General features: G+C 45.5%; 1 protein-coding gene across 1 annotated transcript in view; it reads right to left on the bottom strand.

Annotated features, from left to right (window-relative positions):
- The window catches only part of LOC118361361 (acid-sensing ion channel 1-like), a 75,545-nt gene extending 60,283 nt beyond the window's left edge, over positions 1-15,262 (bottom strand). Inside the window, exons 1-2 of the mRNA XM_035741234.2 lie at positions 13,976-15,262; positions 7,502-7,697 (exon numbers count right to left, since the gene is read on the bottom strand). Coding sequence (XP_035597127.1) covers positions 7,502-7,697; positions 13,976-14,337 — 558 coding nt within the window. The 5' untranslated portion in view covers positions 14,338-15,262. The remainder of the gene's footprint in view (positions 1-7,501; positions 7,698-13,975) is intronic.
- Between the last annotated feature and the right edge of the window lie 576 nt (positions 15,263-15,838).

Raw genomic sequence — 15,838 nt, 5'->3', positions numbered from 1 at the left:
CAGCTTTGAATGCCAAGTCTCTTAGGAGCTCTCTCTCTCTCTCTCTCTCTCTCTCTCTCTCTCTCTCTCTCTCTCTCTCTCTCTCTCTCTCTCTCTCTCTCTCTCTCTCTCTCTCTCTCTCTCTCTCTCTCTCTCTCTCTCTCTCTCTCTCTCTCTCTCTCTCTCTCTCTCTCTCTCTCTCTCTCTCTCTCTCTCTCTCTCTCTCTCTCTCTCTCTCTCTCTCTCTCTCTCTCTCTCTCTCTCTCTCTCTCTCTCTCTCTCTCTCTCTCTCTCTCTCTCTCTCTCTCTCTCTCTCTCTCTCTCTCTCTCTCTCTCTCTCTCTCTCTCTCTCTCTCTCTCTCTCTCTCTCTCTCTCTCTCTCTCTCTCTCTCTCTCGTGCTGCGTGGACAGGAGGGGAGTGGTACAGGAGAGGGATGGCCGGACAGGGCTTTCAAAGATGCATTAAAGAGAAAATCCTCCATAACTGTCCTCTGGTGAGATACGACAGTGTCTAGGAAAATCACCATTTCATCAAAACTAAATCAATGGAGCAGAGTACAAAGGCTGTGTACTCTCCAAGACTGTAAATGAATGGAACAAGGACACACTCACTCATCATCACAAACTGTAAGCAAGCTAGTTACAGTGCCTCCATCCAGCTCCATATTCTAGCCCGCCAACTCCAAGTCATGCAGTTACATCCTTCCACCATCACCTGGGCCATGGACTACCTCTGACAGGCCGCAGTCGGTCAGACTACAGAACCACCCGGGCTCAGACAACATCATCACTAACACAGATGTGCCCCACAAGGGACGGTTTTGTCACCATTCCTCTTCACCGTCTACACAGCAGACTGCCGGGACTCCCAAGCCACCAGTCACGGTAACGTTCGTCGTCTTCCTCTGATGAGGAGTAAGAGAGGTCGGACCAATTTGCAGCGTGGTAAGTGTCCATTTTTAATAAGATAAACTGAATCACCCACAACTCAAAAGTGAAACCAGGCTACCTAAATATGGTTCTCAATCAGGGACAACGATTGATAGCTGCCTCTGATTCAGAACCATACCAGGACAAACACAGAAATCCCAAAAACATAGAAACGGGAACATAGACAACCCACCCAACTCACGCCCTGACCATACTAAAACAAAGACATAATAAAATAACTAAGGTCAGAACGTGACAGTCACCTACAAAAGTTTTCAGACAATTCAGCCATTGTAGGCTGCATCATGAAGGATGATGATTCCCTATACAGGGAGGACATATCCTAATTTGTGGCATGGGGCAGCCAAAACCATCTGGAGCTAAATGTGATTGACGATAAGCTGCACTGGAAAGAGAACACCTCCATGGTTTAAAAAAAGGCTCAGCAAAGGTTATTCTTTTTAAGGAAGCTCGGATCTTTCGATGTCTGCTCAAAAATGCACACATTCTGTGGCTAGTGTCCTGTTTTACAGTGCAATCTGCCTGGGAGGATGCAAGGCTGGATCTAGCATCGGCACCAACCAGGACAAATTAGAGACCATGCTGGATAAGGCAATCCTCAAAAGGTGTAGAAGTTGAGAAGCCAATACTCCACAGTACCTGCCTGGAGCATCACAGTGTGATGGCAGACAGATTAACTTGACCTTCAACAGAGTCTTCTTACCATAAGATATGAGGCTTAAACACGGACACTTAATATTTTTTAATTTTTTAATAAATATTGATGATGATGCTTTTATGTTTGTGTTTTTATGGTGTATTTGTTGGTGATGTATGCATTGGCTGGTGCAATCAAATTTCCCCTGTGGGGATTGATAAACTACTATTTTATCTTAAAGGCATGATTGACATCGGGAAAAGAAGGTGGGCTATCAGCTGATCATTGATGTGGATGATTGATGTACATCTGCTTGTTGGCTAGCTCGATTTTATTTTACTGACTGTGATTTACCTCTCTGTCTTTCTGCTGAGTGTATCAGCACACAGCAGGGGGGGGGATTATACCACCACCCAAAAGGGCACTTTGGAGTCTGGAAGGGCAAGTCTGGAGTCTGTGCACGTGCCTGCCCCTAGTCTAAGGGCCCGGGGCTGACTTTCTCCTTAGCTAACATATGGAATTGTTTTAAGGTGGTCCTACCAAGGATCAATTGGCTATTTGATTTTGAATGTTAGCACCCCTGTAACGGATACAGGTATCCTGTGTGTGTGTGTGTGTGTGTGTGTGTGTGTGTGTGTGTGTGTGTGTGTGTGTGTGTGTGTGTGTGTGTGTGTGTGTGTGTGTGTGTGTGTGTATGTATCCTGTGTGTGTGTGTGTGTGTGTGTGTATGTATCCTGTGTTCTTTTCTCTCCTTCTCCCCTCACAGGTGAAAATCATCACTCCCCAATCAATCATCAATCACCAATCACCAGTCACCAATCAATCATCAATCAGAAGACACCTCCTCCTGTTTCCTACCCAATCACAGTTCCTTTCCCTTGGTTCAAATGCCATATGTCTGTAGAGCGCTATGTTTCACTCTCTCCTACTATGTCTCTATCGGTCTTTATGTATTGAGCTATCTTTTGTTTGAGCACCGCTATATCACTTTGTCCTCACCCGTGAGTATTGTTTTTGGTTATGGTGTTTGTTTGCTGGTGGGAAAAGGGGGAACCAAGACAAGTTGCCCATGGGCATACACTACCCGTAGGTAAACTTTGTTAACACTAGTTACACAACTGGGTGGACCACCCACTGTATTTTTGGTTAGTTAGTTAGTTAGCTGTTGTTGAAATAGGCTAGTCTTGCTTAGGGGTGTTTTTGAAAACTTATTATTTCTTTCCTTGTGTCCAGCTCAGCCCCTTTTCCTGCTCCGCCCCCATTACCGTGTGTTTTCCAATAAACCCTGAGTTTGACGGTAGATTTCAGTTGTCCTGGTTATTTAGTTCTCACTTTTTTACTTTGTCACTATTATAAATTGCATGAGTTATGTTACGGGTCTCGTTACCATCCCCCCCCTAGACTGTCGGGCCAAAAGGGATTCGTAACAACCCCTTTGGGTATGAAAAAATATATATTTTTCAATATAAACATTGAATTTGGCCTCACTGCTACAAGCAGATAGACATGGATTTAATAAGATAGTTCAAATAAAGAAGTATGTGAGAGATATATGTTCAGAAAAAATATATAATAATTTCTAGTGGAATTACCCGTATGCCTTTTATGTGGAAATGCCCTATTCATTTCCATTAATTTTTCGGCCCGGTACTGGGTTACCTTCAGACTAGTCTCGTGACACTTGTGGGGCTCATAGAGCAAAATGGAGAGTCTCATCTTTCCATATAGGGTCAGATTAGTGTGTATCCCAAACCGTTCGGACACTACAGATGTTTTTGTGAGAAGACCGATTTTTGGGATGTCTCCTAGTTTGACAAACACTGCTGTAGCTCGGCCACCTTCCACACCAGACTGCGGAAGGCCGACATCGGTGGATTGAGACGCAGCCCACGCAAATCAATAATATCGCTAGCTTAAACACACATTTTGATGGGGATTTTTTAAAATTATGTCTTTATTAAGAAGTTAAGGATGTAGCAGAATACAGTTCCCTGGCAGGAACACCACTCAGCGGAGTTTCAGAGCGCCACCTATAGTTTTTGATAAAACTCAAACTTTAATTAAACTTTCATTAAAATACACATTCAAGGTAGTGAATTAAAGCTACATTCGTTGTGAATCTATCCATCTATCCAATCTACCTGTCCTTTGCCTGCCCCTGTTGCTGTAATAGACATTGGTACATCAACACAGTCTGCACTTGGGTCTTACCTGAAACGCTACATGTTCGTAATAAGTGCTCCTAGACTTGACAAGCAGTTCAGTAACCTGGTCCTTTAATGTGTCAAATTCTGCTTGCAAAGTTAAACGCTCCTTATAAATATCTGGAGATGTCATCTAATTAGGCAATACAGCATGTTAACATAGCCTATCCTTTTTCAGTTTGTTCTCATGTGCGGTGTAGGAAATAATTTAACCTCTGATATAAGCTTTCAACGTTTCCCCAGAGAGTAGACGCATAGATGTTTGGGGTTCTATTCGTACTCGTGAAAGAGCCGATTTGACCCAAAACAAAATGGACAAAAGTGTTCATTACTGAGCAGTTGAGTATTTAGCCGCCAAGGCGGTCACAGGTTGTCAGCGATTTGAAAGGCCACTTCCAGAGTAACAGGGGCGTGGTCAGATACAACAATTGGATTCTATGAACATGAAGATATGGAATGGAGAAGTCTGTCATCTACAAGGAAGTAGTCTATGCGTGTAACCGATGAGGAAAAAAAGAGGATGCTTTCCCAAATGGATTAAACATTCTCCAAGAGTCTGAAACTGCAAATTCAGACAAAGGTTCGGACAACTCTAGTGGAGGCTGACAAGGTAGTAGGTTTAGTGGAGGGTAGATGAGGCTGAACTTCATGCCCGGGCAGGCGCGTAGCTGGCGCTTCACAGCTCCGAAGCTAGCCCCCTTCTTAGCCACAGCCATGGTGTAGTCCGCAAATACCGAGACTCTTTTACCCTTGCAGAGGAGAGGAGGTGCTTCTCCCGATCTCCTCAGTATGTCATTGCGGACATGAAAGCAATGCGCCCTGATGACAAATGGTCGCGGGGGGTTCTCCACCCAGGGGGCCTTCTACGCAGGGCGCGGTGCGCCAGGTCTAGCAACGGCTTCTCCTCCAGGCCGAGCAGCTCCTGAAGCAGCTGGGCCATGAACTCCGTGGGTCTTGGGCCCTCCACTCCCTCCAGTATTTCCAGAAGACGAATGTTGTACCTCTGCATTCTACTTTCCATATCTTTGCATCTATTATCGAGGTATGCCACCCTAGTTGTTATTGAGCCAACGTTAGCCTCTAGCTCGCTAATGCGAGAGCTGTGGTCTGTAGCACCGCGCTCCAGCTCCAATAAGGCTGCTCCGTGTGCGTCGAGCTTATTCTGTATACTCCAAATAGATTTTTTTTTAAGCTTGTCTTTGACCATTGATATCTCTGACCTGAGATTGGTAGAGAGAGTCAATTTTGAGGCTGCCCATCACGGATTGTAGCAGCTCCACAATCAGTGTTCCCGTGGGGCTGACATTAGTCGTAGCATCCGGTGGCGGGGTGAATCAGGAGAGGTTGCGGGCTTGCTGTGGCCTGCTCTTGCAGATTTCATTTCTTTGGCCAGGTAGACGACATTACAAACGTACATTTCTCAGACTTGATCTGAATTGTTTAGAGGTCTCTTCAAGATGCCCGACCAAACATAAATATATACCATTTTGCAAGGTTAAATATATACATTTGGTCACTAACTCAGGGGCGATAGGGAATCGCGTTCTACATCCTTGGCTTCCAACAGCGCCCCGTGAAAAAAAAAAAATGAAACCATTTTTTACAGTGTCAAGAAAAATTATGTGAACCCTTTGGAATTACCTCGATTTCTGCATAAAATGGTCATCAAATTTGATCTGTTCTTCATCTAAGTCACAACAATAGACAAACATAGTGTGCTTAAACTAATAACACACAAATTATTGTATTTTTCTTGTCTATATTGAATAGATAATTTAAACATTTACAGTGAAGGTAGGGAAAGTATGTGAACCCCTTGGCTAATGACTTCTCTAAAAGCTAATTGGAGTCAGGAGTCCGCTAACCTGGAGTTCAATCAATGAGACGAGTTTGGAGATGTTGGTTAGAGCTCCCCTGCCCTATAAAAAACACTCACAAATTTTGAGTTTGCTATTCACAAGAAGCATTGTCTGATGTGAACCATGTCTCGAACAAAAGAGATCTCTGTAACATGTTAACATCTCTGTTGACAAGTCTACGATACATAAAACACTAAACAAGAATGGTGTTCATGGGAGGACAACACGGAAGAAGTCACTGCTGTCCAAAGAAGAACATTGCTGCACGTCTGAAGTTTGCAAAAGTGCACCTGGATGTTCCACAGCACTACTGGCAAAATATTCTGTGGACAGATGAAACTACAGTTGAGTTGTTTGGAAGGAACACAACACTATGTGTGGAGAAAAAAAGGCACAGCACACCAACATCAAAACCTCATCCCAACTGTAAAGTCTGGTGGAGGGAGCATCATGGTTTGGAGCTGCTTTGCTGCTTCAGGGGCCTGGAAAGCTTGCTATCATTGACGGAAAATTTAATTCACAAGTTCTGCAGGAGAATGTTAGGCTATCTGTACACCAATTGAAGCTCAACAGCAGTTGGGTGATGCAACAGGACAACGACCCAAAACACAGACATAAATCAACAACAGAATGGCTTCAACAGAAGAAAATACACCCAGTCTGTGTGCTGAACTCAACCCGACTGAGATGCTGTTGCATGACCTCATATCCCAAGGATATTGCTGAACTGAAACAGTTTTGTAAAGAGGAATGGTCCAAAATTCCTCCTGACCGTTGTGCAGGTCTGATCTGCAACTACAGAAAACGTTTGGTTGAGGTTATTGCTGCCAAAGGAGGGTCAACCAGTTATTACAAGGGTTCACATACTTTTCCCACCCTGCACTGTGAATACTTACACGGTGTGTTCAACAAAGACATGAAAATGTGTAATTGTTTGTGTGTTATCAGTTTAAGCAGACTGTGTTTGTCTATTGTTGTGACCTAGCTGAAGATCAGATCAAATGTTATAACCAATTTATGCAGGAATCCAGGTATTTCCAAAGGGTTCACATACTTTTTCTTGCCACTGTATTTTTGTATATGCCCAGCTCACGAGACCCCTTGATAATGTGAGGCCTAAGGAACTGGCCTCTTCTGCCTAATGGTAAGTCCACCAGCGACCCTATGATGAAGTTGCATCAGCTAGCTGCAGTACATTACAAAACAAACGTTTACAGTGCCAGCCACATATGTCGTCCATTTACATACAGTATCCCACAGTCTCCCTTAAACATTCATCTTTCATCCCATCTCTACCGCATATTCCACATCTACTTCCCACATGCAGCTTTGAACACCAAGTCTCTGAGGATAGCTCCACGCAGCATGCCGTGCCAGCCGCTCTCTTGTTTTGATGGGGGGAAAAAAAATCCCAAATAATGAAAGATAAAAGACTAGCTTCCAACCTGAGTTTTTTAGGGATTACACTACAAACAGTGTTTGAATAGATTAACAAACACATTACGAAGAGGGATTCTGTTTGTTGCCAAAGCTCTCAAACATCAGCTGTGGGCATGGTGGGTGATCACAAGAGGGCCTTCCTGCCTGGTTGAGTCAAATAGCACAGTGGAGCGCAGTAGAGCCACCACGCTCATTACAGCATTAAATTAGATATGAAGAGAAATGTATCGTGATATAGGTCAATTTTGACTTTGAGTTGCAGTCAGATGTACTGCAAACAGACTCAGGAAGCAGAGCAGAGATGCACATACTGTATCATACCGTTTTTTTTGAGAGCATTAGTAGTAGTTGCTGTTTGTTTTTTGTGTGTCTTTGGTACATAAACACAACGATTGTCTTGAAAGATGATCCAAGGCCCTCGGGTAACTTACCACTTGGAAGTCATCGGCACTGCACTCGGCCCCCCGGAAGTGACACGCCAGCAACATGTCCTTGATGTCATGTCCTGTGCGGTCATAGAACTCGCGCATGTTGAATGGGCGGGGCTTGAAGTTGTGGAAGTCAGCTTTGTCCTTCAGGGCCTCCAGAACACTGTCCTCCACCAGGTGGGTGTCCCTAATTTCATATCTAGAGAGAAAGATAGATAGAGAGAGAAGGAAGGAAGGAATCCAAAAATAGTTTTAGTCACAAACTTAATTGTTCAAAATATTCAAAAGTAGGTCAATTGATGCCCTTCCTCCTGCTATTACTCTTCCCACAAAAAAAGACATGTTTGAAAGCATGGCAATTAGCTTTTTAATAATAAGATGTAGCCATTCTCACATTTATGGAAAAGACATAACACAAATAAATATATATATTTTTTTTGGGGGGGGGGGGTTTAGACAATGTCACATTGAAAAAAATGTCTTGTGAATCCTTTTAGGTTCGGCTTCCATCAACTCTTGGGAAAACAAACTGTCTTCCCTTGGGCCATGTTCCCACCCAACCAGGACATCTACTTGAAACGGTGTCTGAGAAAGACCTGCAGCATCATCAAGAACCCCACACACAGCCCAGCCACGAGCTGTTCACTCCCTTACCGCCGAACAGACGGTATCGGAACATAAGGTCTGATATCAACAGGCTCAGAGACAGTTTCTATCTGCAAGACATCAGACTGCTGAACACTTGAGCTGCACTGACCACCTGCACTGACTCTCCGCACCTTAGCACCCATGCACTCACTCACTCACACACATAGACACACGCACACACACTGTGTGTGTGTGTGTGTGTGTGGGTGTGCGTGTGTGCGTCTGTGCGTCTGTGGGTGTCCATGTGAGTTGGATTGTGCACGTGTGTTTGCACAAGCATGTGTGTTCCCGTGTGTATGTTTTCCTTCCATCCACACAATACTAAGTCACAGAGTGGGAAGGGAGAGTCTACCCACTCACTGCACACAACATAATCAGTGGGAGATCTTCTTGTAATCGAGCAGTTGAGAGGCCGGCTAAATCTGACCATGATGTCTGCCTGCTGCCCAGCGTGAACAAATAGCAGCATAACGTCCACTGGCACGCTCCATATTGACTTGGTGGTGCCGTGTTGTGTTATCACCAAACACCTCAAAACGTTAAAGGAATGAGCGTGATTTAAAAAAAACATGATTTAATATATATATTTTTTTTAAATAGGTTTGACTCATAAGAAGGGGTTTTTAATCCGATGTGGGATTCTCATAAAATAAGTGTGCTGCATTAAAGTCTGCGGCCGATCTATGTATAATTTTTTTTTTTTTTTAAGTCTAGGGGTTACAGAGCCATCAAATCACCTGAGTAAACTAAGTTTAATAGAAAGCCAGTCTCATCAAACTGAAAGCCATTAAACATTGAATTACCCATCTACTATTCCACCTCTCATATTTGGCTCATTATGCCGATGAGGTGAGAGTACGGCCCAGTACCTCAGGAGGTACCTAATCTGATCCAATTTAGATGTTCTCTATGGCTGTTGCTAAGTGCCATCTCAAACAGAGCCTTCCATTGATTAAAGGAGGACTTAATTGAGTTGAGGCCTTTGCTCCCCAATGTTGCTGCAGTGGATAAAGCTGTCAAGTGTGCACTTATGAGATAAAAAATCCCAAACGCACACAAGCCTGACAGAATCAGTACGCGCTGACACTTTTCCCACAGTATGGATGGAGTTTTAATATCCCGCCACGAGACATTTCCCCAGAGCAGCCATGGCAAACACTGGAGGTGGTGTGGGGAGAGAGAGGGGAGGGAGGAAGGGGGAGAGAGAGAGAGAGAGAGAGAGCGAGAGAGTCGCTCAATTGGATTTCACACCACCAGCACTTTCATTTCTAGATGAGGGTTTAACAAATGAGGGAATAACCACATTGCCTCTCCACCATGGGAGACAGGATAAGTGAATAAGCACCGACTCTAATTCTCCAAACAAGTCAAGTGGTTTTAAAGTTGTGGAAATGGGGAAGAAAACCTGATATTTCCCTCTCTGCTAAGCAGCCATTCTCGCTGACTCCCTCAATGGACAAAGTTCATACTTTTTGGAAACAGAATTCTTAAATTCTCCCTCTTGGGAAACGAAAAGCTTGCCTTTTTAAAAATATTTTTGATCTAATCTCTCAAGCGTTTTTCTTTCCTGAAGACTATGGGTTTAACATAACAACATAAACGTAGCCTCAGAACAAGTGCCCGCGTGATGATATAATGTCGGCCTACCATTTCAAACAGCTACTGGGTCTGCTGTCATGTGATACTACATGGAAATGCGGCCTCTTGATAATGTGACACACGTTTCTTCCCCTGAGAGCGAGGACAAGGAGACAAGTATTCATTCATAAAGCTTCATTCACAAAGACTGACCATTTCAATCAAGAAGCAGAAACCTGTACCAGATGGTACATTGTACAAAGCATTCATCAGTCATACCACCATGACGTAAATGCCAGTTCTAGTGACTGTGTGGAATTGTCATAAATGATGAAATGGGACGTTTCCCCCTGAATGAACCAGACCACCAAACCCATTGGTGCCTATGGGGCCCTATAACATACTATTTTACATTCCCTAATTATGTCAGTTCTTGTGTTTCTCTCCCACTTTCGACAGCCATCTCTCATCTTCTCCCTCATTCTATCCCTTCGCTCCACTCCCTCATTCTATCCCTTCGCTCCACTCCCTCATTCTATCCCTTCGCTCCACTCCCTCATTCTATCCCCTTCGCTCCACTCCATCATTCTATCCCTTCGCTCCACTCCCTCATTCTATCCCTTCGCTCCACTCCCTCATTCTATCCCTTCGCTCCACTCCCTCATTCTATCCCTTCGCTCCACTCCCTCATTCTATCCCTTCGCTCCACTCCCTCATTATATCCCTTCGCTCCACTCCCTCATTCTATCCCTTCGCTCCACTCCCTCATTCTATCCCCTTCGCTCCACTCCCTCATTCTATCCCTTCGCTCCACTCCCTCATTCTATCCCCTTCGCTCCACTCCCTCATTCTATCCCTTCGCTCCACTCCCTCATTCTATCCCTTCGCTCCACTCCCTCATTCTATCCCTTCGCTCCACTCCCTCATTCTATCCCTTCGCTCCACTCCCTCATTCTATCCCCTTCGCTCCACTCCCTCATTCTATCCCCTTTGCTCCACTCCCTCATTCTATCCCTTCGCTCCACTCCCTCATTCTATCCCTTCGCTCCACTCCCTCATTCTATCCCTTCGCTCCACTCCCTCATTCTATCCCTTCGCTCCACTCCCTCATTCTATCCCCTTCGCTCCACTCCCTCATTCTATCCCTTCGCTCCACTCCCTCATTCTATCCCCTTCGCTCCACTCCCTCATTCTATCCCCTTCGCTCCACTCCCTCATTCTATCCCTTCGCTCCACTCCCTCATTCTATCCCTTCGCTCCACTCCCTCATTCTATCCCTTCGCTCCACTCCCTCATTCTATCCCTTCGCTCCACTCCCTCATTCTATCCCTTCGCTCCACTCCCTCATTCTATCCCTTCGCTCCACTCCCTCATTCTATCCCTTCGCTCCACTCCCTCATTCTATCCCTTCGCTCCACTCCCTCATTCTATCCCTTCGCTCCACTCCCTCATTCTATCCCTTCGCTCCACTCCCTCATTCTATCCCCTTCGCTCCACTCCCTCATTCTATCCCCTTCGCTCCACTCCCTCATTCTATCCCCTTCGCTCCACTCCCTCATTCTATCCCTTCGCTCCACTCCCTCATTCTATCCCTTCGCTCCACTCCCTCATTCTATCCCCTTCGCTCCACTCCCTCATTCTATCCCCTTCGCTCCACTCCCTCATTCTATCCCCTTCGCTCCACTCCCTCATTCTATCCCCTTCGCTCCACTCCCTCATTCTATCCCCTTCGCTCCACTCCCTCATTCTATCCCCTTCGCTCCACTCCCTCATTCTATCCCCTTCGCTCCACTCCCTCATTCTATCCCTTCGCTCCACTCCCTCATTCTATCCCCTTCGCTCCACTCCCTCATTCTATCCCTTCGCTCCACTCCCTCATTCTATCCCCTTCGCTCCACTCCCTCATTCTATCCCTTCGCTCCACTCCCTCATTCTATCCCTTCGCTCCACTCCCTCATTCTATCCCTTCGCTCCACTCCCTCATTCTATCCCCTTCGCTCCACTCCCTCATTCTATCCCCTTCGCTCCACTCCCTCATTCTATCCCCTTCGCTCCACTCCCTCATTCTATCCCCTTCGCTCCACTCCCTCATTCTATCCCCTTCGCTCCACTCCCTCATTCTATCCCTTCGCTCCACTCCCTCATTCTATCCCCTTCGCTCCACTCCCTCATTCTATCCCTTCGCTCCACTCCCTCATTCTATCCCCTTCGCTCCACTCCCTCATTCTATCCCCTTCGCTCCACTCCCTCATTCTATCCCCTTCGCTCCACTCCCTCATTCTATCCCTTCGCTCCACTCCCTCATTCTATCCCTTCGCTCCACTCCCTCATTCTATCCCTTCGCTCCACTCCCTCATTCTATCCCTTCGCTCCACTCCCTCATTCTATCCCTTCGCTCCACTCCCTCGTGGTTTTACTCAGTCTCTCTGCTGTCATTTTTCTCTCTGTCCAGTGACAGTCCTTCCTCTTCCTGCCACCACTTGTGTCTTTCCCGTAGCTCCACCTCAGACGCTGTGTGAGTCGATGAAATGCATCAGCTGTTGCTGCAGAGCCCGGCGGGCAGCAACACGATCAAACAGGGAGGGATGGAGAGCCAGACGTGCCTGCTGTGATCGTCTCATCAGCCATCAGCACTGACATTTGCGAGACGATACTGACACCATACACACACACCACACATGATTATTCTTCAGCTGTATTGTTCTTACTTAAACGTGTGCGTCTTTAGTTGTCTCTCTTCTTTTTTTTAAAGTCTGTGATGTGCACACGTTTATGTTTTTGTATGTAAAGCGTAAACTATTGTTGTCTGTGATGTCTCTTTCACTACGTGTCAGACCACAGTTAGACTAGCTGTTGCCAATGGGGATCCTTATCAAATCAAATCAAAACGCCATGGGGATAACAGTGTGTTAATCACACAGTCTCAGGCAGGTATTAGTCAAACTCTTGTCTGCATGGAAATATGATACACCTCCTCCACTCCCTGCTCCCACTCTTAGAAAGCCAATGTCTAGTCGCACACTGTACAGTGTGTACAATATAAACCATTTTCATTTCAGACAACTACACCTTATCTGTCATCCCTGGTAGAAACAACACGGAACCATACACTCTTAGGAAAAAGGTTGTATCTTGAACCTAAAAGGGTTCTTTGGTTATCCCCATATGAGAACCCTTTGAAGAATCATTTTTGGTTCCAGGTAGAACGCTTTCTATGGGGACAGCTGAAGAACCCTTTAGGAGTGTCGGATTTGGAATTGGGTAATAACGAATCCCAAGGGTTTGATGGAATGCAGGGACTAATATTACAATACTTAGTCAAGACTGTGGAGTGCAGTCTGCCAAATGAATTCTTTACAAATATGGTTTCATTTTGGCTCCTGTTAATCAGAGCAAGCAACGTCTGTCTCTAGCGTCTTAAGCCCCACACATTACCCCAACACATAAGTTGGAGATAGCACGGGGCTGTGCACCAGTGAGCGAGGCGGTAATACCGTCCTCTCACAGCTGCTGCTGCTGCTCTTCTCTGGGGTTTTGTGACAGTAAAGCCCTCTCGGCTCATCCAACCAAGGCCAGACAAATCAGGGCTTCCTCTCTAAGCGGGGCTGGCATGACTCACCAACAGTAAGGAAATCGAAGCATCAGAGTGAGAAAAAAAGTGCATCCTGAGGATGTGAGCCACAAACACCGTTACAGACGACGGAGCACCGTGCCAGCCTCACCATTCGTCTTACTTATATGACTGATTCGGTTCTGCCTCTGACTTGTCATGACTATTGTAAAGGCTGAATGTCTCACAGAGAGGATCTGTAAATCAATAAGCTAACAATGTAGGCCTGCAGTACAGCACTGTTGAATTGAACTTACACGTCTTACACCAAACTGGTGGCTACTGGTGACACCTGTGTACACTGTGCTCTGCACAGGAGATCACGTCGCACACATCTCTCTACACTGCATATCCTCTTCTTTAGGCTCACATAGCAAAACAGTCTGAATGTGATTATTAGTGGAAGGGAACCAAATCCTTTGAGGGAACTAGGGCTACTGCCCGACTTTGTCTAATGAACTCCCACTGATGATTCCACTCTGATCTATGGTTATAAGTTCAAATGTCCCTGTGTAGTTTGGTCCAGGGCCACATGAGCATAAGGTACCATTTCAGGGCTCCAGACAAAACGTAACGTAAGTGCATTTTATAGGGAATAGAGTGCCACTGCAAATCCACATTTTGTCACAAGTTTAACGCACCTCTGGTTGAGCAGCGCGAGCAGCTCCCCTGCGTGGTACAGGTCATTGCGCGTCACGTGACTGAAGCGGAAAAAGTTTAGGTTGCAGAACGTGACAGCGGGGAACACCATCATCGGGGTCGAGATCTCGTCCAGTTTGGTGACGTGCGGATACTCCAGGTAGAAGTGTATACGGTCCACGCACACAAACATTAATAAAGTCAAGGAGCCCAGGAAGAACACGACCCATAGACAACGCTTGACGCAGACTCGCTCATAGGTGAAGATGTGCGAAATTCCGTGCAGCGTTGAGTTGTGCGCAAAAACTTCAATAGCGGGTGGCTTTTTGCAGTCCATTTCTTCTGATTCTACTTTGAGGTCCATTGTGTTACAGCCTGGGTTAATAGCTATACAGAATGCGGAGGGACATTGAAGTTGTTTGCAGTTCAGAAGGCGGGTAAATTACTTCGCTTCACAGCCGTATTCAACTATCTATCCAAGCTGATAAAAAAACACACGCTACAGAATCATGTACTCGTTCAATTTCGTACACTGAATAATATGTGATCTTTGAGCATCTGCTTCATATAAAATCCATACCATGCACCTGTGGCATCTCCGATACACCTGGCAATAGGCAAGTAATAGCTATTTAACGACTAACTGCCAGAACGTGCGGGAAACCAGCGCGGGATTTGCTGTCGCGTGGTTATCACCATCCAAAAGGCGGAATGCAAAAAACGCAGGATTCCCACATTGAAGTCAGACGCGCATGAATTCTCAGTAAGAGTCAACATAAAGCTAATAATTCAAGAGTAGCCTATGAGTCACCAAAATGCTTCTCTTTTCCGCAAGAAAAGTCTTGATCGTTGGACGGTGTTCGGAAACACTGCTTCTGTGCGGTCTTGTCAAGTCCAGGTAGCCGATCTCGAAACGTGTAAAGCAGTTACAGCTGTGAAAGATATGGACCACGTTCGGTCATCGAGCGTTGGTCTCAGATTAAATGTTGACTGGAAAAAAGGAGAAACGCACGTCATGGAGGTATGAAGAGGAGTGAGTGAGACAGGGCTCATCCGTGTTGACTGTCCAGCTTCAGCTCCCTGTTGAAAACGAATTCATATCCGTCGTTCCTTTGTGTCTGTCTTTTGGCAGAACCGCGGTTATATCCGCAGGGAGAGGTCCGAGGGGATGTTCTGTGGGACTGAGGGCTTCGCTGTTGCATTGGTCGGTCGTGACTCGTGAGCGTTTTTTTCTTCATGCATATTTGTCTAGCACTCGCAGTGAGAGCAGAGTGCAAGCGAGAGGACAAGTCCTGCGCCACACTGAGAGGTGTGAACTGTGGCATGCAGTTGTGATCTAAGTTAACTCTCCAATCATGCAAACAGATGATAGGAGAACGCAAAAGAACGCACCTGCCACATCATAATTTTAATCTCTCTCTCTAACGCTATATGCACTAAAGAGATCAACTGTAGGCCTACATTGTATGTATTGTATGCGTGTTCATCAATAAACCAAGACACATTTAGCCCCCAACGGGCACAGTGCCTACAGGAAGTGTTCAACATTTTGTTGTGTTATAGCCCGAATTTAAAATGTATTACATTTATATATTTTTTTTGTCACGGGCCTATACACAATAGCCCAACATGTCAAAGTGGAATTATGTTTTTCGAAACGTTTACAAATGTAATTAAAAATGAAATGTCTTGTCAATAAGCCTAAATAAATACAGCAGTAGACATGGATTCTGTGTGCAATAATAGGCAGGGAGGCATACAAGCTAGAACCGCCACTGGGAAGATGGGTAAAAAAAGCAGACATTGAATAACCCTTTGAGCATGGTGAAGTTATTAACTACACCCATTCACTGCAGAGATACAGG

This window comes from Oncorhynchus keta, chromosome 28, assembly GCF_023373465.1.
Source record: "Oncorhynchus keta strain PuntledgeMale-10-30-2019 chromosome 28, Oket_V2, whole genome shotgun sequence".
In the NCBI taxonomy this organism is placed as follows: Eukaryota; Metazoa; Chordata; class Actinopteri; order Salmoniformes; family Salmonidae; genus Oncorhynchus; species Oncorhynchus keta.
The sequence above is the reverse complement of the archived record's forward strand: the minus strand, read 5'-3'. Positions and strand labels throughout refer to the sequence as shown.